At 41.6% G+C, this 24,398-nt stretch overlaps 1 protein-coding gene across 8 annotated transcripts in view; it reads left to right on the forward strand.

Annotated features, from left to right (window-relative positions):
- The window catches only part of LOC134224461 (peripheral plasma membrane protein CASK), a 456,884-nt gene that overhangs the window by 371,794 nt on the left and 60,692 nt on the right, over positions 1-24,398 (forward strand). For all 8 annotated transcript variants that reach the window (XM_062703820.1, XM_062703854.1, XM_062703827.1 and 5 more), the window contains one exon: positions 24,147-24,338. In XM_062703820.1, coding sequence (XP_062559804.1) covers positions 24,147-24,338 — 192 coding nt within the window. The remainder of the gene's footprint in view (positions 1-24,146; positions 24,339-24,398) is intronic.

The raw sequence follows: 24,398 nt of genomic DNA on the forward strand, positions 1-24,398 counted from the left end.
ATTTTCATTACAAATGTTCTGAATAGAATCAATCAAGTTGAGTATTTTTTTTCCATTGTTCCCATAACGCCTATTGCTTGATGAAAATTTGTTCAATTAAACATTTTCTCACGTTTAGGTGGTTCAGGTCCTATAGTTATGTCTACAGAATGCAATAACTATTGAATTACGAATTTAATCATCGAGAAATATCAATTAGACAGAAATCAAATTCAATTATAGATTCTAATATATATATATATATATTTATTTATTTATTTGCCGTCAATCAAATGTAGACCAATTATACTTTGTACAATAAATACTTATTATCTAGTCTATGTGTACTTCAGTCATTACCTAATTTGTCTAGAGAAGAACACTTTTTGCCTTTCTCGTATACAAAGTATACGTAAAGGCTATATGTTCGCTCCAAAAACAAACTTTTTATAGGAGGCTCGGAGACCCATAGTATTATATACCGATCGACTCAGCTCGACGAATCGAGGTGATGTCTGTGTGTGTGTGTGTGTGTATGTGTGTGTGTATGTGTGTGTGTGTATGTGTGTGTATGTGCGCAAAAAATCTAGCCCACTTTTCAGGCACTTAGCCCTAACCGATTTGCTCGCAACAAGTTGCATTCGACGCAGAATCCTGTCCCATTGTTTCCTATTGACAATTGGCCGGATCGGACTATGGGCTCAGAAGTTATGGTCAAAATACTTTTTCTTTAGGCAACAACGAGTGGAAAAGTCTAGCCCACTTTTCAGGCACTTAATCCTAACCGATTTGCTCGCAACAAGTTGCATTCGACGCAGAATCTCGTCTCATTGTTTCCTATTGACAATTGGCCGGATCGGACTATGGGCTCAGAAGTTATGGTCAAAATACTTTTTTCTAGGCAACAACGAGTGGAAAAGTCTAGCCCACTTTTCAGGCACTTAACCCTAACCGATTTGCTCGCAACAAGTTGCATTCGACGCAGAATCCTGTACCATTATTTCCTATTGACAATTGGCCGGATCATACTATGGGCTCAGAAGTTATGGTCAAAATACTTTTTTCTAGGCAACAACGAGTGGAAAAGTCTAGCCCACTTTTCAGGCACTTAGCCCTAACCGATTTGCTCGCAACAAGTTACATTCGACGCAGAATCCTGTCCCATTGTTTCCTATTGACAATTGGCCAGATCGGACTATGGGCACAGAAGTTATGGTCAAAATACTTTTTTTTAGGCAACAACGAGTGGAAAAGTCTAGCCCACTTTTCAGCCACTTAGCCCTAACCGATTTGCTCACAACAAGTTGCATTCGACGCAGAATCCTGTCCCATTGTTTTCTATTGACAATTGGCCGGATCGGACTATGGGCTCAGAAGTTATGGTCAAAATACTTTTTTCTTAGGCAACAACGAGTGGAAAAGTCTAGCCAACTTTTCAGGCACTTAGCCCTAACCGATTTGCTCGCAACAAGTTGCATTTGACGCAGAATCCTGTCCCATTGTTTCCTATCGACAATTGGCCAGATCGGACTATGGGCTCAGAAGTTATGGTCAAAATACTTTTTTTTAGGCAACAACGAGTGAAAAAGTCTAGCCAACTTTTCAGGAGCTTAGCCTTAACCGATTTGCTCGCAACAAGTTGCATTTGACGCAGAATCCTGTCCCATTGTTTCCTATTGACAATTGGCCGGATCGGACTATGGGCTCAGAAGTTATGGTCAAAATACTTTTCTTTAGGCAACAACGAGTGGAAAAGTCTAGCCCACTTTTCAGGCACTTAGCCCTAATCGATTTGATCGTAACAAGTTGCATTCGACGCAGAATCCTGTCCCATTGTTTCCTATTGACAATTGGCCGGATCGGACTATGGGCTCAGAAGTTATGGTCAAAATACTTTTCTTTAGGCAACAACGAGTGGAAAAGTCTAGCCAGCTTTTCAGGCACTTAGCCCTAACCGATTTGCTCGCAACAAGTTGCATTCGACGCAGAATCCTGTCCCATTGTTTCCTATTGACAATTGGCCGGATCGGACTATGGGCTCAGAAGTTATGGTCAAAATACTTTTCTTTAGGCAACAACGAGTGGAAAAGTCTAGCCAGCTTTTCAGGCTTTTAGCCCTAACCGATTTGATCGTAACAAGTTGCATTCGACGCAGAATCCTGTCCCATTGTTTCCTATTGACAATTGGCCGGATCGGACTATGGGCTCAGAAGTTATGGTCAAAATACTTTTTTTTAGGCAACAACGAGTGGAAAAGTCTAGCCAACTTTTCAGGCACTTAGCCCTAACCGATTTGCTCGCAACAAGTTGCATTTGACGCAGAATCCTGTCCCATTGTTTCCTATTGACAATTGGCCGGATCGGACTATGGGCTCAGAAGTTATGGTCAAAATACTTTTTTTAGGCAACAACGAGTGGAAAAGTCTAGCCAACTTTTCAGGCACTTAGCCCTAACCGATTTGATCGTAACAAGTTGCATTTGACGCAGAATCCTGTCCCATTGTTTCTGTTGTATACTTAGCATTATTTATAGCTATAGTGTTGCCTCAATTAATTACCATTGTTATAGTTTTATAGTGAGCAGGTAGCTCATCACAGAATGACTTCCGTTCGATCTCTTTCCTTACCGACCGTCGACCGGTGCAGACGCACAATCACAATATTATTAATAAATAACCAATCAATAGTTTAATTGAAGTTAGTCTCGCGTGTGTTTCATTGTCGTCTTCCCACACTTCAAGTTGGCGACGAGGATAAAAACGTGTTTAGTGTGTGCGAAAAATAGTAAAGCTCGCGAAGTGAAAACGGTCGACAACACGTGTTAGTGTACCTAACCTCAAAAGTCAACAATCGTCATGCTGGAGCTTGGAGAAAACAGTAAGGGGGTTAAAGCGGAGTCAGGTAGTGTAGTTCCTGTCGTTCGTGCTGGCATGTTTGGCCAAATCGAGCAATACGTCTTGGGAGAAAATTTCGAAGAATACATCAATCGATTGGAGATGTTCTTCCTCGTTAACGAAACGCAAGATAATCGGAAAGTTCCTGTGCTGGTGACAGTCGCTGGCCCTAGTCTGTACACAATTGCCACCAGATTGTGTGCACCTGATGATCCACGTGCAATGTCGTATGCGGATCTAATTAAGTTACTGAAGGAACACCTTGGCCCCACCACTAACGTCGTCGCGGAGCGGTACAAGTTCCGAAAATGTGAGCAACTGTCGTCCCAAAGTATAACGGACTTTATCATCAGCTTGAAAGCAACCGCTCAAACATGTGAGTATGCCACGTTTCTGTCGGATGCCTTGCGAGACCAGTTCGTTGCTGGTATTCGCGACCAAAGTCTTCGGAAAAAGTTACTCACCGAACCAGGGCTAACCTTCGAAAAAGCATGTTCGCTTGCTCGAAGTTGGGAAGCGGCCCTAAGTCAAAACAAGGAAATGTCAAGCCAGCCGCAGCAGAAAATCGGATCGTTTCGGAAGGACCCGAACACACAACAGAAGCATAGTAAGCCAGGAAAGGAAGAGAGCAAGTCAAGTCGTTCGAGTCAACAACCGTCGTCCAAACCATGCTTCCGGTGTGGTCGTCTTCATGACCCAAACACGTGCCCAGCGCGAAACTGGACCTGTTATTCGTGTGGAAAGGAAGGTCATGTCTCAACATGCTGTCGGTCGAAGAGTAAGCAAGTCAAGAAAGCCGGAGGTAATCGTGTCGCTGAAATGTCCGAAGCAGTAGAAGTGTTGCGTCTAAACATGGTCGGACTCCCTACCGATTCATTGGAGTCAAAATCGTCGTCGAAAGATCCAAATCCGTCGAACGTTAGTTTGGCAATACTGGAGCAAGCAATCATCAGTTCCCCATCCGGAGCGCTGAACAAGATGGATTCACCAGAGTTCGTCTTGCTGGAATGCAATGGTCGTCAAATTGAATTTGAAGCGGATTGTGGTGCATGTCGCAGCGTAATCTCTGTAGATACGTATCACAAGTTTTTCCCTAAAAATAAGATCAAAAGTACTCCGTTGGAATTCGTTTCCGTTTCAGGGCAGCGAATCAAACCGCAGGGTACGCTGGAGGTAAGCGTAACTGCACCGTCTGGAATACATGGCCGGTTGGAGTTGGTCGTAATTCGCACCGACAGAGAAGTCAACCCATTACTTGGTCGTGATGGTCTCGATTTGGTATTCCCGAACTGGAGAGGAATATTTTCTGGCAAGTCTGTGGGTAAGTTCGAACATTCCTTCGAGTCTGAACTCAAAACACGTTTTCCAAAAGTAGTCAGCGAGTCCGCGAACAGTGTAATAACCGGTTTCGCCGCGGAAATCGTACTCAAACCCGATACTAGTCCCGTATTTCATAAAGCGTATTCGGTTCCGTTTTTGTTACGCGAAAAGGTAGATCAAGGTTTAGATAAACTAGTAGAAGATGGCATTTTAGTCCCCGTCAAATCATCTGTATGGGCGAATCCAATCGTAGTTGTCCCCAAGAAAGACGGTTCTGTTAGGATTTGCTTAGATGGAAAAGCCGCGTTAAATCGATGCACTACTGTAGAACACTATCCGTTGCCCAGAATCGACGATATACTGGCAAAATTAGCTAACTGGAAAGTTTTTTGCAAGATTGACTTGTCTGGAGCTTATCTGCAGGTGCAATTGTCCGAGTCGTCTCAGGTGTTGTGTACAGTAAACACCCACCGCGGTCTTTTTCGATATACGCGCATGCCGTTTGGTATAACTTCTGCCCCTTCAATTTTTCAGTCGATTATAGATCAAATCCTGGACGATTCTCCAGGTATAGCTTATATAGATGACATCATCGTTGGTGGACAAACCGTTGATGAATGTCGTCGTAATTTGTTCATGGTTCTTCAAAAATTGAACGACCATAACGTGAGAATCAATGTCCTCAAATCGAACTTTTTCAAAAGTGAGATTGATTATGTCGGGTATAATATAACGTCTGATGGTATTCGTCCTAGTGAGTCAAAGGTAAAAGCAATTCTGGATGCCCCTTCACCCCAAAATGTAAATCAGCTCCAAGCGTATCTTGGACTGCTGAACTATTACCACAGATTCCTTCCAAATCTGTCGATTCATCTCCGCCCGTTGTACGATTTACTACAGAAAAATCGAAAATATTTTTGGTCCTCTGAGTGTCAGAGCGCGTTTGAAAAAACAAAGAATTTGCTCGTTGATAACGATTTACTTGAACCGTACGATCACCAAAAACCGATAACGTTAGCAGTTGATGCAAGTCCCTATGGTGTTGGTGCCGTTTTGTCCCATGTAGTCAAAAATGTAGAAAAACCCATTTGTTTCGCGTCATCTACACTCACCCCAGCTCAAACCAACTATGCTCAAGTCCATAAGGAAGCACTAGCGGTCATCTTCGGTATAACAAAATATCACAAATACCTATATGGTGCCAAGTTCAAGTTGATCACTGACAATACCGGAATCAAGGAAATTTTCAACCCGTCCAAAGGTACTTCTGCCATCGCTGCTGCACGATTGCAACGGTGGGCTTTGATACTTGCTGGTTACAATTACACTATAGAGCATCGCCCAGGTAAATTCATGCATCATGCGGATGCACTTTCTCGTCTTCCGTTACCGTGTCTTGCCGATGTAGAGCATGTAGAATTAGGAATGAATAGTCTCTCTTCGAGTGGGTTGGGAGTGGTCAATATTGACGTTGTTAGGAGTCACCAGAAGTCTGATCCAATTTTGTCGAAGGTTCTTAGTTTTGTGTCACGTGGTTGGCCTACTGCCACTATCGATCAGTCAATCAAGTCGTACTTTCAAATAAGAAATCAGTTGGGTATCGATGGAGAAGTATTATACTTCAACGATAGGGTTGTTGTCCCGGATAGTTTAAAGCTCATAGTACTAGAACAGTTACATTCGAATCACGATGGGGTGGTAAGAATGAAAATGTTGGGACGAATGTATGTCTGGTGGAAAAACTTCGATTATGAGGTAAACGACTATGTCCGCAATTGTCAGGTTTGTCAGAAGCGTCAACCAGTTCCAAAAGAGGTCGTTGAAACGAAATGGCCAAAATGCGTCCGTCCATTCCAACGACTTCATATGGATCTCTTCTATTTTGAAGGTCACACTCTACTCATACTCGTTGATAGCTACTCTAAGTACATAGATGTCCGTCTACTGAAAGGGTCTACTAGTCTACAGTTGATAGAGGTGGTAGAATCATTCTTTTCTTGCTTCGGAATTGCAGAAGAAATCGTCACCGATAATGGTCCACCATTCAACTCGGAACTTTTGTCAGATTTTGGAGGTAAATGGTGTGTCTGTCTTGAAATCTCCACCGTACCACCCCCAGTCAAACGGGTTGGCCGAGAGAGGAGTAAGGACTGTTAAGGATGTGCTAAATAAGTACTTACTTGATGATAAGCAACAGTCGCTTTCAGTGGGTAGGAAAATTAATCGTTTTCTCATAAATTATCGTAATACGCCGTCTACCGCTACAAATCGTACTCCGTCGTCAATGATCTTCTGTTACACGCCGCGTACTCTAACGAATAGCATCAACCCGCGTAAAGTAGAACTTGAATCCAAACCTGTAGTAAGATTAGAAGATCGAATCATTCAATCTCCACCAGAAATTAGCAAAACTTACCGTGCAGGTGATAAGGTACTGTACCGTAACCACTTTAAAGAATTAGTCCGTTGGATTCCCGCGATAGTGTTACAGAAAGTAAGTCCACTCACTTATTTAATTAGCGTAGAAGGAAACGTTCGAATGGTTCACACGAATCAAATCCGTAAATCAGACTTGTCCGATATATTCCATCCTACTGTACCAATCGCTCAGCCGCCGCAACGACCATTCGATCAAAACAAAGATGTCAACACTCAAGTCGATGCGCCATCTATAGTTTCGCACCAGAACGAACCTCAACCAACGAACGAAAGCTTGCCAAAGCAAACGACCAGAAAAAAGAAGACCCACAAACGTCGACGAAGTGAATCAAAATCACCCAAGGTTCGACGTTCCAATCGGTTGAAAGGACAACCGAGAATGAAGTATCCGAAATAAGCTTTTGCGATGATCGATTGATCAATCCACCTAAATTCAGTAGTAGCTTAGCATTAGGGAACAAGTATTGAAATCACAAAAATATGTAAATGAAAGTCAAAGCCAGGAGAGTTGTTGTATACTTAGCATTATTTATAGCTATAGTGTTGCCTCAATTAATTACCATTGTTATAGTTTTATAGTGAGCAGGTAGCTCATCACAGAATGACTTCCGTTCGATCTCTTTCCTTACCGACCGTCGACCGGTGCAGACGCACAATCACAATATTATTAATAAATAACCAATCAATAGTTTAATTGAAGTTAGTCTCGCGTGTGTTTCATTGTCGTCTTCCCACACTTCAGTTTCCTATTGACAATTGGCCGGATCGGACTATGGGCTCAGAAGTTATGGTAAAAATACTTTTCTTTAGGCAACAACGAGTGGAAAAGTCTAGCCCACTTTTCAGGCACTTAGCCCTAACCGATTTGATCGTAACAAGTTGCATTCGACGCAGAATCCTGTCCCATTGTTTCCTATTGACAATTGGCCGGATCGGACTATGGGCTCAGAAGTTATGGTCAAAATCAGGGTTTGTAATGCTCACTCAATCTCAGGAGCACATGATTTTCCCTCACGCAAGTTTTCGGGGAGAAATCGCTTTTCGGGAAAGAAAAACAGCCTGGAGAGTGATAACAATTTTTTGCTCACTTCGATTGCCGCTAAACGTTGGTTTGCTCGTTTTCTTTCATTTTCGAGTCTTTTCGGGGCATCATCAAGGCAAATGGTAGTAGCTTATGTGGAACAAATAACTTAACGCTTTCATACAGATAACGTGGTGGTGTGGCTAGAGTAAGCGCATCCCCACAGCTATTATTGTTACTATTCTGGGTTCGAATCCCGGCGCGGCCATACAATTTTGTAATTGTTCTGCGATAATTCTCGCGAAAAGTGAGCGAGAGGTAAAAGTAATGAAACGAAAAAGGATTTTCATCTAATAGGCAAGATTTTCGTTCATCTTCCAATGCTAATTCTAGAGAAAAGATTGATGGGTGAAAGATGATCCTCAACATAAACAACGAAACAAGAATTTCCCTTGGCCCGAAAAACGCTTGCTTTGGTCTCATTGAAACGAAAAGTCGAAACCCTGGTCAAAATACTTTTTTTTAGGCAACAACGAGTGGAAAATTCTAGCCCACTTTTCAGGCACTTAGCCCTAACCGATTTGATCGCAACAAGTTGCATTCGACACAAAATCCTGTCCCATTGTTTCCTATTTACAATTGGCCGGATCGGACTATGGGCTTAGAAGTTATGGTCAAAATACTTTTTCTCATAAAAAAGCGCGTAAAAATTTATAGCTCACTTTTTTAGCACTTACCCTCAGCCAATTTCCTCGCAACAGGTTGCATTCGACGCAAAAACATGTCCCATTGTTTCCTATTCAAAATTGGCCAGATCGGACTATGGGCTTGATAGATATGCCCAAAATATGTTTTTCTTCATTCCAAAAGTGCGTAGAAATTACTCACTCGAAAAAAAAAACGAGAAAGGCACCATCACCGCTAGGTGGATTAATCTGGGTTTTTAGATTAGTTTTACTCATCGTTACATCAATTGTTTCACAATGTGCATTATAACATGTCATCATTCTATTTATTGGGCCATTTCTGCGATAGTTTGTTCTTTGATATTTTCTTTTTTTTTAATATTTGCCAAAATTTCACTACTATCCACTCTTTGTGCGATAATATCGTTCATGAAAGCTATCATTGAGAATTCCCTGCGTTTTTTGAGTTCTTCTAGGTTAATTAATAAACACCGTGATTCATAAGGAGGCAATGGTAGAGACGTCCACCCTAGTTTTCGGAGCGCAAAAAGTAAAAATTGTTTCTGAACTGATTCTATGCGGTTTACATGTGTTTCATGATACGGAGCCCAAACTACACTGCAGTATTCTAAATGAGGCCTAACATGTGCAACGTACAAAGTTTTGATTGTGTAAGGATCATTGAAATTATAACTGAATCTTTTGATAAAACTAAGCATGTTGCTTGCTTTATAGTTAATATTATTATAGTGATCTATAAACGATAATTTGGAGTCCAGAATGATACCTAAATCTCTAATTAGTTTGCATCTTTCAACTGTTTTCTGACCTATGTATATTTGTTCTTGTGCCGTATTGATCTTTCTTGTAAACGAGATTGAATGGCACTTTTTATATTCAGTTGTAACAGATTTTTCTTACACCATTTATAAAAATCGTTGATTTCATTTTGAAACACTAGTAGATCAGATTGCTTATGTATTTCTAAAAAGAGTTTCATGTCATCTGCGTAAATTGAAACATTCAGGTAATTCAAAACATGATTCACATCGTTGACGAATAAGATGAATAACAATGGACTAAGGTGGGATCCTTGTGGTACTCAGATGTAACCTTAACTTGTTTTGACAAACATCCATCAAATCTTACTCTCTGGGTTCTGCCAGTCAAATATGATTCAATCCATTTTATTAACCTGGGATTGAGGCCTAGCTTGGATAATTTGAAAAGTAAGAGAGAAATATCAACTCTGTCAAACGTCTTACTGACATCAGTCTATAGAGCTTCAACATAATTTCCTCTATCTAAAGCGTTTATCGAAAATTATACAAATTGCAGCAAGTTAGTCGTTGTTGACCTTCCTTTATATATATATATATATATATATATATATATATATATATATATATATATATATATATATATATATATATATATATATATATGTATATATATATATAATATATATTCATTTTACCTAGGCAATTGTCACTCCAAATCGAAGAGAAATAATTCACATGGGAAGCTTTCCAATCCAAAATTCACCTTATAGAACGTCAGGATTTCGACTTCTGTTTTGTCGGTTAATTTTAATTCTATTTGCTGATGATACATTTTATATTTGAGTCTTGACAGATTCCTAAAAAAAATCCAGCTTCACTACACTCTACGGTAATGTTCGTTCACATCCGTTGATGACGGCAGAGTAAATAACACAGAAAATGCGCCAAGCCGCAATGCAACGTTTGAATATTTGAGTACAGTTTCCTTTCTGACGTGCAAATGTTCTGTCAATAGTGCGAAGCACACTTTGCATTTTCATCCTGCTGAACCAACCGCGATATAGAAAGATCCCGATTTGTTATACTGCATGCACAATATGCGATAAATTCCGGAAAATGGAAGAAAAATCATCATAAAATCGCTATCCTAATCTAATCCTTCTCATTCACCCACCTTTAAGCAATATCTGATTTATCGTGCCGGCAAGCACCCACTTCTATGTGTTCCACGCCCAGTGAACTGTTTCATATTTGGCTTCTGATCCGATAAATTCACGCCAAAATGTGCAAACCGATAAATTCGCAGAAAGGGCCATAAATCAAACCACGGCCACGACGACAGCTCGAACGATGGGGGCTGCAGGTCTGCCGGTACAACAACTTTAACCCATGTAGGTTGACCGGGATTTCCCCCACTTGGAGGATCGATGTCCGAAGAAGGCCCGTATCGCGTTACATACAATATTTACCCATCTAGAAATGCCAAGGAGATTAATGATAAGCAAATAAATCAGAACGGCTGTTAATAGGTCTATCATTGCCATTGGCTGTGTTCTAATTGTGGGACCAGCTTTCCGGAGAAATATCCGACTGACTTATCATGTGCAAACAAGCATTAGTATGGCAAACAGAAAGAGTTTTGAATTTGTAATCAATTGACTTTTGAATGCGAGATAAACGGAGATCTCCATTGCAAATAAGGACGGAATATCTGCTTGTTCATCAATCCTATTTCCAAAGCCAAATTTACATGATGCGGCAAACGAAGCCCTTCATTTCTATTCGAATATTTGGAGATATTTGCAATTCAGCACCTGTTACACGACCAGATGTTCACTCCCTGAAACTATAGAAATGCAATGGATGAATTACACATGGACCTGCATGGAGAAAAAACCTAAATAATTCACCTAGCGGTGATGGTGCCTCCTTGCCGTTTTTATCTGCAAAACATACTTTTGCATATAAACGATCCGTTCATAAAAAACTGAAAACCGATCCATAAAAAACATCTGAATGTTCCTAAAAATGCTACCATAAATCCATAAAATAGTTAATGAGATTCCATAAAGAATAATTTTTCGATTGGGACATATGTTCCATTAACATGGTCAAGAAAAACAATACAATTCTTGCTATTTTCCCATAAAAATATGACAAATGATCCATAAATCTTTGGAAAATGAACGTCGTTTTTATCTTTAAATGTAATGATAAGAACACATAAAACAGGTCAAAATAGCACCTTAGAGATTTCATAGAATTCATTATTTCCATCATTTCATTTTAATAGATTCCAGCAAAACCTTTGAAAAAATTATTTGAATTTTTTTTCCAAGGAAGAACCTTCGGGCAACAGCAGTGTTTTGTCATTAACTTCGAAATGAAATGGCGGGGTCAATTTTCAATACCGAAAACTAGGCCGCATTCCGCGTCGAATGCAATCTGTTGTAAGCAAATCGAATTATGCCAACTTTCAAAAAATGTGTCTTACATTTTTGTACACACATACATACATGCATACAGACATCATCTCAATTCATCGAGCTGAGATTTTCAAAACCAATAAAATATTTTGAGCAATTTGAAAAAAAAATCATTGCTTGTCGAATGGCCCGAAACTCGACTTTAGAATATGGAACGCAACTATGACATACATACGTAATTCCGTTAAGATATAAATAGATACTGCCAAGTAGCCAAAATGCAATATTTCAAACGCATGTCAGCAGATTGTTTTCCATTTCGCTGACTCCATTCGGTGCCGGCAGAGTGCTTCGCTTTCCGAACCGACATCGCCGGTTTGCATGCATTATACGAATGCACGCTGATTGGAAAAACTCGCTTGGTAGTGACTTATGAATGAAACCGTTGGACCGGAATGCGGAAAGGGAATTAAATGCAGCTTCGATTGAAGTGGGATGTGGCCGTAGAGTTTCAGTTTGTTCCATATTTTCTTAGATTAAATATTTAAGACGGTGCACTGCGCATATGGTACAAACCAGGTAAGGGACTCTCCACATACCACGTGGACAGGTTTTGATCAGTTTTATATACCCCCATCCCCTACCGTGGACAATTGCTCATATAAATTTTCCAAAATTTGTATGGACCATGGACATTAACCATACCCCCTCCCCCACAAAAAATTCACGTGGTACGTGGACAGCCCCTAATTTAGATAATTTGCAATACACGTTATTGCATAGGATACCGGAAGGTAATGTTAGTCCTGAATGTAACGTTGGCTCATCACGCAAATTGATCAATAATTCAGCGATCATTCCCAGTAACAATCCCAGTCAATCATTCAGTTGATTCTTTGTGCAATTTTACTGATTCTGGTCAATCACGTTGCGTTGCGTTGCGTTGCGTTGTAACGGAGTATTTCGTAGATTGCATACTGATAGCTGTCATGTATATTCTTTAACACTTTCACCCCAATTGCTTATGGATTTCCATTTGGGATTTAATGGCAATCCAATTGGGGGTCCAAATGATAAAGCATGAAAGCTACCATTGCTGGCCACGCCCATCTTCTCCGTTACTAGGGAAGGGAAAGAAATGATGATATGGCATCTACTTAACAAGAGGCCAGCGACTCACCGACGCCCTCATAGATGTCAAGGAGTTGGATGGTTGGTAGGGTTTGAGGTTTAGGAGTATCATTATAAGCGAATGATAGAACTTTGATGAAAAAACGTTGGAAGTGTCTTTGCTAAGAAATTTATATCACTCCGTTATCCTGGCTGATGATTTCCCTCGGATGGGGCGAAGGTATTAGCCTTGCCCTGGCTAATTAGCCTAGGTTTAAGCGCCTTTGCTCGCTCTCTGAAACGGTAAAGAGCAAAAATAAATTAAAACCCCTTCCCCCCTTATATATTTTTAGAATTTAAATTGGCATTTAATTTTGATCAAAAATTTTTTTCCTATCAGGATGAAAATATGAATCATAAAATGACAATTTAGTGATCGCAATTTTGCGTAAATATTAGTGACTGTGAAATAAGACACTTTATAACTAAAATGAAAATTATGCGATAACTTTGAATGATTCTTTAACTATCTTGAGCAATAACCATATAAGTAATACTACCAGCTGAATTGCAATGCCAAAACTGTCGATGTGTTGTTTGCTTGTTGAAAGCAGAAGACGAGAATCACATTTATGAAACTGAGTCTACATTCCATATATTTCCTTTAAAAAGTTCAAGGAAATTATATCGCAAAATTTTACATTATTGTAAATATCTCGATATCATTCTACCACGTGTCCCTGAGTCCCTTAAAACTGAAAAAATGATGTCGTTATGTAACTTATTCTATCGAAGCCAAACACTATGCATATTTGTAAGTGTCAAATAAGTAAGTTTTTCATAGCGATTCCCCATGATAACATGAATTCGTGGCTGCTGATAAATTTCCGAGAAGGTTATTAACTCGTCGAGGATGCAAATTGATGGTCTCAAAGTGCATATGGATAAATTCCTGATGATACGGGCTTCAGCATTTATTCGTCAGCACAAGATCATTTGTCAGCAAAGTATTGTTGTTCCATAGACAACAACTCTATGTTGGTGCCGATCTACCGAACAGACGTTAAAGCGAAAGCCTCCGATATCATAGACCAATGCAAACTCTAACTTAACCTCACTTATTTTGACAGTTCACAGAGCTTGTTTACAAGGTGTTAGAAGAAAAATCGATGAAAGAAAAATTAAAAATCATATTTTTAGTTTAAAATTGCTGTGATCCGAACATTTTAGTGTTATTCTTTGCATTCAGCATGAAATCAATCGCAAAGGACATCTACATGCGAATAAAATGACGAAACAATTTTATCGGAAGCTGCGCCGGAGGCTAAGTCCCGGAGAAAAAGCTCTGTAAACTGTCAACCTACGTCATCATGCACTGGTCTATTGAAACCGGTGAAATGTAGAAAATATTGTACAAGTCTGTACTTGAAATATGGACACAAACACATGTAGACAATATAGAGTCAGCCCTTGCAACCACCGAGCGGCAACATACGTACTGCATACACCATTCACACAATGTCATATAAACAATCTCCTAGGAACAGGGCGCTCACAAAAATAGAAAAAAAATGTGCAAAACATGTAATTAATGTTTCAACTCACAATAAAAAAAATATTTCGTTACTGAATAGCAATATGAAGATGATGAAAATGAGGTATAAGAGTCTAATTGGTTGGATCTTACTTGAATAGTCCAATTGTTGCCGTCCACTCCTTGAACGATGGTGTAGACTTGCATGGGATTCAAACAGCATCACTTCGCTTCACCGTCGGCTGCTCTTGAATAAGGCGACTCAGTTCCACAACGTAGAATCCCGCTGGATGCCTCCTTAACCTTTCCCAGTACATACATGTCTCATCAATTTTGCTGAATCTTGGGCTGCATGAAATTCTTGAAACAGGTCCCCAGGGTGAGCTGATCCTTGTCTCCCATCGTTCAAAACAAATGTCGCTCGTCGCTATACTTTGGATTGAAATTGTCCAGGTATGCTTTTTATAAATTTATTTCGCTTCATTTATTTTCTGACGTGAGGATAAAGTTTTGCGTCCGAATTTCACCAAGGCTTGCTGAGACCAATTCTACTGATTCTGGTCAATCACGGAATCTCAAAAACATTTTTCTCCCTTCGAATAAATACAGGAAAGTTTTAAAATTTTTATGGGAAATTCTCACGAGTTCCTACCACTAGTTCATTTGAGTTTTTCCAGGAATTAGTTTTAAATTCCATTCTTTCAATTTTCCAATGATTCCATTTGAATATCCAAGGGAAGCTCGTTTAAATTAACATGAGACAATATTTTTCTTCCGAAAATTCTTTCAATTTTTGACCAGAATCTCTACAATAACTCTTCTATTTTAGAAAAATATTTTGGAAAATTCCTTAAAACTAAGACTGCTAGATGAAGAGCATTTCTACAACTGTCCTCAACAAGGAAATGATTAGACTTCAAATCTAAACTAATAATTATATGAAATCTAATTAAATCTAAAATGTAAATCTAATTCCAGCTATTCTGCCGTAATCTGAAAAAGTGACGTATACGCCATTTTCCAAAAACGTCTCTTTTTCAGATAACGCCAGTATCGTTCACTATATCTAAACTTTTGAATCACATACATCAGCGGTTCTCATCCTGGGGTACATGTACCCTTGGGGTATCTTAGCTGTCCCCATGGAGTACTTTGGACAAAAATCGATACGTGGCCAATAGGGCCATAGTATATTGCAACACTATGAATTGAGCTGATGTCTGTATGTCTTTTTTTTTTTCTTCCTAAACAATGGAGGGGGAATCTGCTCAACAGACATCCTGGGTTGACCAGGAAGTGCTGGGTTAGGGGCCACCTCCAATGAGGGCGGCAGGACTGCATCCCCGACCAGCTAAACCGTTTCCATTGCCGCCAAGCCCATCGTCCCTTCGGTACAACCAAAAAGTAATGCTTCAAAGGGGGGCCAGTGCATGACGCACCCTCGAGGTTAGCTGCGTGTCCTTGCAGCATCGAACATCGTGACTCGCTTTTTAGAAGAACACCATGGTATCGTGCCAGCGCATTGCCGGCTTTCCAGGTGGCCTTACCACGCCCTATGTCCTCGGAAGGTGGGCAGGGTCGACTTCGCGCCTGCTTCCCTCTGCACGACTGGTATCAAGAATGATGATGCCGCGTGCACCCCAAATTGACCTTTCTGCGATAGGGCCTATTCGCCAGCACACAGAGGGACTTGCCGACGCGAGGCCTACGCCTGCCCCAGCCTTGACGAGGACCCCTTTCCGTCCTCGGGCTCGGAACCCGCCCGGTTGACCGACGCCGCGAAAGCGACGATACCATGTTGTTCTTCGCGCGGCCACTTGTTCGATAAAAGGATCGAGTTCGACCACAGAGCATGACCACCGGTATGACCCATGAAGCCGACTCCGATCCCTTGGACCACCTCTTATTTGCGCCTGAACTAGTCATCCTTGAGTCCACGCGCCACCTTCTGTGTAGCTCCGAGACGATTTGGGCGATAGCCGATAAAACGGCGTTCCAGCCAACTTCGTCTTTACACATCCTCCGAACTAGGTTGTCCGGGGTAGTGTCCAGACCACATGTGGCAAGCATGTGGTCACGCATTGCGCGAAAACGTGAGCACACGAACAACACGTGTTCCGCCGTTTCCTCTAAACCTGCGCACACCAAACACTCGGGCGAAGCCGAGCAAGCCAGCTGCTTTACCTGCACTTTGATTTTGCAGCACGCTTAAACGCCGGGCACATCGAGTCCCCCATGGGGTGCTTGCTGTTCACAGCTTTGCTGGAACAAATCAAACAATTGGGAGGGTTCGTGCAGCATTGTGCCTTATGTCCCTCCAATCCGCAGCGTCGGCAGAGATTGCTTCTGTCAGGGCCTTTGCAGTCCCATTGCTTGTGCCCCGGTTCCAGGCACTTGAAGCAAACTTCGGGTTGCTCGTATATGCGCACAGGGCATACCGACCATCCCACCTTGACGCTCCCTAACTTGACTACCTTGGAGGCGTCCGCTGCAGATAGCCGAACCAATGCTACCTGCGTCCCTGCCGGACCTTTCCGTAGCCGAACGGCTGCGGTGGGCGTCTCCACTTCACACTGTCGCCGCAGTGCCGTGACGAGCTCTTCGACTTCAGTGATCTCGTCCAGGTCTTTAACCCTTGAATTCACCTCCGTCGTGAGTGCCCTCACCTTGACCGTCTCGCCTAGGACCTCCTCCGCCAACTTCTTGTAGGCGGCGCCCTTTTGCGAGACGCCCCGCTTCAGCTCGAGTATCATCTCGCCCATCCGGGTACGTCTTATTCGACGTACGTCGGCGCCGAGTTCACCGAGCTTGACTTCACTCCTCATCGCCTTCAAAACATCCGAGTACTTAGCCTCGTCCGCCGTGATGACTAGGGCATCGCCCCTGGAGCGATTGGCGCCTACCCTAGACTTCTTGCTACCCTCATTCGCCTGGGCCTTCTTTTCGGCCCTTGACGTCTTCGGTTTCCTCTTGTTCTTGACCAGGGTCCAGGGTCCCCTCTATTTCCCTGGTCTGGTGCGGCTGAGAACTTTCAGCCTGCCGTAACCCCTTACCACCGTCTTGCCTGAGTGGACGGACCTTTCCAGGTCCTTCCTCCCCGGTTTTGGAGGTACCTGGCCGGGGTTCAGCTTTCCAGCCCCACTACCCTTGTTCGGGATAGTAACCCTCCGCGTTTTGGAGCGGCCCCAGGGAGCTCATCCCTGGAGACTGTCTCCCCCGTTTTTGTGTCTGCTCCGTTGGAGTAGTCACCCCCGACGTACCCGCAAATACTTGAGCCTCAGTCTGGGTAGACTTTGGCACCACCGTCTTAGCTGGCACGCCTTCGGTCGACTCGACCTTGCCCGAGTCCGCGAATCCTTGGGCCTCAGTCTGGGTAGACCTCGACTCCACCGATTTCACGGGTTTACACTTGGCCGTCCCGACCGCCCTCTCCAGCTTGGCGTCCAGCATCGACTTTCGAAGTTTCTGCAAGCTCCTCTTGAGGTCCTTGCTGATATTATGCTTCGATGATGCAAAGTCGATGATGGCGTCCAGCTGTTCCGTCGCCACCTCGAAGGCCGAAAGCCCATCGCGTTTGCGGTTCATCGCCTTCACAAGCCATGGGCCGTCAATAACCCCTTCCGGCGTTTTTATAGCCGAGAGGAAGGTTGAGTGACCCACGCTGGCGCTGCGCACTGAGCTGCCGACTATTGCCTCTGGCCTCCTAGGCGGAGACCTGAACAACCCACCTCTTGCGAAGGGGTTGTCGCCTACACTACTACCACTAATTGAAGAATTGACTTGGTTTTCCATTTTGGTCCCACGAGTTGCTCGGGAAAAGAGGTCCACCACGCCAGAGCCCAGCATAACGCGGTAAGGGACAATTACTGTGGCCCAGGTACCCCACAGGCTCCGTTAAAGGCCTAGCTTATTATTTCATCCCCTGGCCATGCATCCCCTCGGCACGGGTCGCTTGACGCCTTGGGATTAGGGGTTAGGGACGATGGTCCCGGTCTAACTCGCAGTGGCCATGGGGAGGGGTCGTCAAGCCCTTGGACAAAGTCCCTGCTGCCCCCGTGTGTGTGTGTGTGTGTGTGTGTGTGTGTGTGTGTGTGTGTGTGTGTGTGTGTGTGTGTGTGTGTGTGTGTGTGTGTGTGTGTGTGTGTGTGTGTGTGTGTGTGTGCGCAAAACTACTCAAAAAAATGTCACTCATTTTTCGGGCACTTATCCTTAATCGATTTGCTCGCAACAAGTTGCATTCGACGCAGAATCCTGTCCCATTGTTTCCTATTTGGAATTGGCCAGATCGGACTATGGGATCGAAAGTTATGGCCAAAATACAAATTCATAAGAAAAAATCGCGTGAAAAAAGTCACTCATTTCTCGGGCACTTATCTTCAACCGATTTGCTCGCAACAAGTTGCATTAGCTGCAGAATCCTGTCCCATTGTTTCCTATTTGAAATTGGCTAGATCGGACTATGGGATCGAAAGTTATGGCCAAAATACAAATTCATACAAAAAAATCGCGTGAAAAAAGTCACTCATTTTTCGGGCACTTATCTTCAACCGATTTGCGCGCAACAAGTTGCATTCGACGCAGAATCCTGTCCCATTGTTTCCTATTTGCAATTGGCCAGATCGGACTATGGGATCGAAAGTTATGGCCAAAATACAAATTCATACGAAAAAATCGCGTAAAAAAAGTCATTCATTTTTCGGGCACTTATCTTTAACCGATTTGCTCGCAACAAGTTGCATTCGCTGCAGAATCCTGTCTCATTGTTTCCTATTGAAAATTGGCCAGGTCGGACTATGGGATCGGAAGTTATGGTCAAACTACCTTTTTACCCTTCTTACACCCTAAGAAGGGTATAAAGATCGCTTGAAAAAACGACTTTTTATCCGAGGCTCGGAGACCCAAGTCGTATATACCAATCAACTCAGCTCGACGAACTGAGCACATGTATGTATGTGTGTGTGTGTGTGTGCGTGTGTGCGTGTGTGCGTATGTGTGTGCGTTACAAAAATCTCACATCAAGATCTCAGCCGTCCGTGGACCGATTTGCACGATTTTAACACTAAAAGAAAGCTATGACTTTGTCATTGTACGAGTTCAATTTTTTTTTGCAATCGGACATTTGGTTCCAGAGATATGTGAGAAATACGAACATGAAGTGCATTTTCAGAAAACTAACATAATAATGTCACATGAATATCTCAGCCGTCTGTAAACCAATTTGCATGATTTTATCTTTAAACGAAAGCTATGACTTTGCCATTGAACCCATTGTATTTTGTTTTTGCAATTAGACATTGGGTTCCGGAGATATCTCTGAAATACGAACATAAAGCATTAGACGTATCAACTTCACACATTGGTAAAATATGTCCCATCAAGATCTCAGTCGTCCTTGGACCGATTTGTGCGATTTTATCTTTAAACGAAAGCTATGTTTTTGTCATTGGACCCATTCATTTTTTTCTGCAATGGAAATTCGGTTTCAGAGATATCTGTGAAATACGAATATGAGACATATTTTCAGACTACTAATGAAGAATTGTCACACCAATATATCAGCCGTCTATGACCCGATTTGAACTCTTTTGGGCTTAAACAGAAGCTGTAATTTAAGAGGTGAGCCAGCCCAGGGCTGCAAACCTCTATAATAAAGAAATAATAATAAAAAAAAAGCTGTAATATTGCCATTTAAGGCGGCAAATCAAATCTGCAGTCTTTTTGTATTTTTTAAAAATTGTTAAATTTCCAGAAATATCCCTTTTTTATTTTGAAATCGTTAAAAGCATGATAATATCAGTTATTTTACATTCAATTGAAGGTCATATGCATAGAAATTGTAATATGCACTGGGCACACACAACCATTCAAAAGTGTAAGAAGGGTTGCGTTCACTGTAGGTGGATTAAGTCGGGTTTTTAATGGAAAAATCACAAAAAAAATGTCACCTATTTTTCGGACACCTAACCTTGATCAATTTACACGCAACAAGTTGCATTCGACGCAGATTCCTGCCCCATTGTTTCCTATAGAAAATTGGCCAGCTATGGCTAAAATGCAAACTTTTACGAAAAAATCGCGTAAAGAATGTCACTCATTTTTAGGCATTTATCTTCAGATTATTTGCTCGCAACAAGTTGCATTCGACGCATAATCCTGTCCCAATGTGTCCTATTGAACATTGGCCAGATCGAAATATGGGATCGGAAGTTATGGCCGAAACACCATTTTTGCCTTTTGTCGACAAAGTATACGAAAAGGCTATACCGTGCAAATTCATAATTCGGACACTTAAGGACTTTTTTAGACAAATTAAGAATTTAATCACAAGCTACTAACCATGTCCATCCAAGTACAGTTTAATCCGAAAGGCAAGAGCCAAAGCATTCGATTCTCAAGTTAATATTCGTTCGTCGCAGTCTATAAAATGCACTAAAACTAGAATTCTTCGACTACTTTTAGAACTAAACTTCGGACACACGCACGCACTGTTTCATATTTCGGACACGTTGGACAGCTAATTTCCACATAATATTAAATGCAAATGTTTATTTTTCTCGTTAATTTATTCTGTTTGCCTTTCAAATAAACAGTTGCTTCAAAACGATATGGCTAACTGTGCCCCAAATATTACAAAATTACTTCCAAACATGTAGCCTTCCGGACGAGAAAGTTGAAACATTTCTGTGAAATATTTCAAAAAATCTTCCATGAAAATTTGGATGTCCGAAGTTTGTGTGCGTCCGAAATATGAATTTTCACGGTATGTTCGCTCCAAAACCAAACTTTTACAGAAGGCCTGGAGACCCATAGTGTTATATACCAATCGACTCAGCTCGACGAACTGAGAGAATGTCTCTGTGGGTGTATGTATGTGTGTGCAGTGCGCGCACCAAAAGTGCGAAAAGTTTAGCTCACTTGGTACTTATCCTAAATCTGTAGTTCTGTATCTGTATCTTGCAACAAATTCCATTCAACGCGGGATCCTGTCGTATTGTTTTCTATTGAAAATTTGGAAGATCGGACTATGGGCACAAAAAATATGGCCAAAATGCTTTATGTTATAAAAAACATCCAAATGTGATATCCTTAAAATATATAACTGGGTAAAATAAAACAGGGGTATGTACATCAAAAATATTGGAAAAGGAAAAAAATTGCAGAAATTCTTATTAGCATATTGTAGATCAAGTTGAAAACCGAAACGAGTTCTCGCGATTTCAACTGGATCTACAATATCTTTGCTTAAAATAATCCAATTTTCATATAACGGACAAAGAAGTTTTTCTTTTTCACTCCTAGCTACTAGCTCATCTACTTTCAAGCAAACACATTTTACGAAGGTCGAGAAAGGCACCATCACCGCTAGGTGGATTAACCTGGGTTTTTTAATTCTACTATGGAAATTAGGAAAAAATCCAACTTAAAATTCGAAATAATTTCTTAAGAAAACCATATACGGCCCACCGTCGAGCCCGACGCACACATCTGTTAAGCCACAATCAAGCTGCGGAATCAAATGGGACAGCACCAACTCGTAAACTTTTAACTTTCTTTCTTTTAAACTCAACTTTCTATGTAAAATCGGTAGAATTTTCCATAACATTTGTAATAAATTTTGAAACAATATTAATGTTTATAAAATCTTTAAAATCAGTGGTGAATCAAAATATCTCTTACATAGCAAAACTTTGGGGTCATATACGTTTTGAAATTCATTGGCAACCTGGCTACATAATTTTAAAATATATTTTTACTACAATGAATGTTTTATGTAGTGTTATGTAGGGAGTGTTATGTAGGGAGTGATTGCTAGTTTTTGTGTTATGTAGGGAGGGATTATGTGTTATGTAGGGAGTGAGTGCTAGTAATGGACCCCGTGCGTATAATGGACCCCCTGAACAAAACCCGAGAGTTTACGCTTGAATCTACAATTTCCTGCAAACTTCCATAGGATAAAGTTGCATCACTTATCAGGATAGTAGTTCCATACAATTGTTTTGCACTGGGAGACTGAAATTTAGTTATATTAACTAATTTATGAATGTTAACGCGCTGAAGGGTCCATTACTAGCACAGAATAGGGGGGTCCATAATAGGCAACAGGAACATGTGGAAATGGAACATGTAAATCAAATGGGAGGGCCATAATACGTATGTAAACAAACCCGATGTTGCGTATTATGGACCCGGGGGTGGCCATAATAGGCAACCTGGCTACATAATTTTAAAATACCTATTTTAGTAGTAAAAATGAATGTTTTACCATGTGTTATGTATGAAACGTGATGCTGATACCTGTTTCTTGTCATCTAGTGCTGCAGAATGGCAATTTGTCATGAGTCTTAAGCTATCAGTACACTGTTTGTCATAATGACAAATATTTGTCAAGTCAGCCTGATATCCATGTCGATTTCTGGTCAGTCTGATAGATATCAGGCTGACTTGACAAATATTTGTCATCATGACAAACAGTGTACTGAGGGCTTTACTCTAGCGAAGCGATTGAAGTAAGTTTCCGTCGTTAAGGGGTCCATTACTAGCACTCACTCCCTACTTCGATCTCCGCTCCGGTAGAGCTTTTGTTAATTTATCTTTAAACTGTCCGCAGTTTTTAAAAACCCAATATGTAGGTTGAAACAAATGTTTGAAATATGAACAAATGATTCTCACTGCCTAAAGCTCTCCTTGTTCATCATCATAGAAAATTAATAAGGTACTGACAACATTTTTAAAACCACACGTTCGCCACATTTTTCATTTTGGTAAGATAATTGAATTTGCTATTTACTCGCTTCGCTCCCAATCTGTCTTCGCTAATTCCAACAAAACCGAATCGTTTGTCATTTCTCTACGTCTTGCACCGAACACAGCATCAGCACAAGCAAGCGCTGTTCAATATGAAGACAACGAAAACTCCAAATATATTTCGACGGAAGCTAGCCCAGCCCGAACTAAGCGTCATATTTAGGGTTTTCCCAACACACGCGACTTGGACCGCAGCATTTCCCAAGGAATTTCCTTATTTAAGTTATGCATACAAAGTGCTTTTTGATTCCTCTTGCTTACTCACATAGTCGGAAAGAACTCGCTATATTATCAAGATTTCACTGCATCCCAACTCGATGCTCTCCGAACGTCTTTTGAAGTTCCTTTTTTTCCCTTTGGTCAGACGGAATACCTAATGGCAGAAACGCGGGCACAACCTGCACAATTTGTTCTGCTTGTGTGCCGTTGCTGTTGCTGCCAGCAAATGCGGGACTGCATAAGCCATAGCATTTCGGTCGTTTGTTATCTGGCGCAGGAACTCCCTGCTCGCTGGGAATGCGTTTCTTCCGAGGTGAGAGGTCTTTGTCTTCGGGCGCTTCCTTCTACGGTGGACGCGTTTTCAGTTTGTAGAAACTCAACTAAGTGAATAATTGCACATTTCGTTTACGCTAGATAAAATGAGCAAATTTGATTAATCTACGTTCGTGTTGCTCTGCTGCTACGGGGAATGCAATAAACCGGCTTGTATGTTCAACCAAAAGATATTTTAGTTACTAGATAAAGATTGTCGCTGTCCGGAACATCTTTTGCTGGCGAGGATAGGGGAGCTAAATGTCAAAGAAGGAAAATCCATACGATTTGACAGGTATGTACCACACATGTTTCGGACAGCAGAACAAAGGGAACCGAAGCGACAATCTTTATCTAGTAACTAAAATATCTTTTGTTCAACCCTCTGGGTATTACCGAGAGAGTAGGGTTGTTCAAATCTAGGAAAAATGTCAAACATTTTATTCTGGTACTGTTTTATTACCAATTTGAAACTCCATCTTCTCGCTCTACCTTCCATTGTGACGTTTCTATATGAAAGCCATCCCCAAGAGTTGAATTGAATTAAAAATTCGGAATGCATGTTTTACAATTTTAGTTCAGTTGTATCTCATTCCTGTCCATTTCTATCTCGTTGCAGGCTCTATTACACACGCATGACGTGGTAGCTAGAGAAGTATACGGCGAGGAAGCGCTACGAGTAACACCACCACCGATCGCACCCTACCTAAATGGAGGCAACGACGATATCGACAACGGGGATGCCGGCGACCTGCAGCATGTCACGCGCGTCCGGCTGGTGCAGTTCCAGAAGAACACCGACGAACCGATGGTAAGTAGCGTCGTCACAGCAACGCTGTCATCCACCGCTCGAAGAAAGATGTTTGACAAA

Source organism: Armigeres subalbatus, chromosome 1, assembly GCF_024139115.2.
Source record: "Armigeres subalbatus isolate Guangzhou_Male chromosome 1, GZ_Asu_2, whole genome shotgun sequence".
Classification (NCBI taxonomy): domain Eukaryota; kingdom Metazoa; phylum Arthropoda; class Insecta; order Diptera; family Culicidae; genus Armigeres; species Armigeres subalbatus.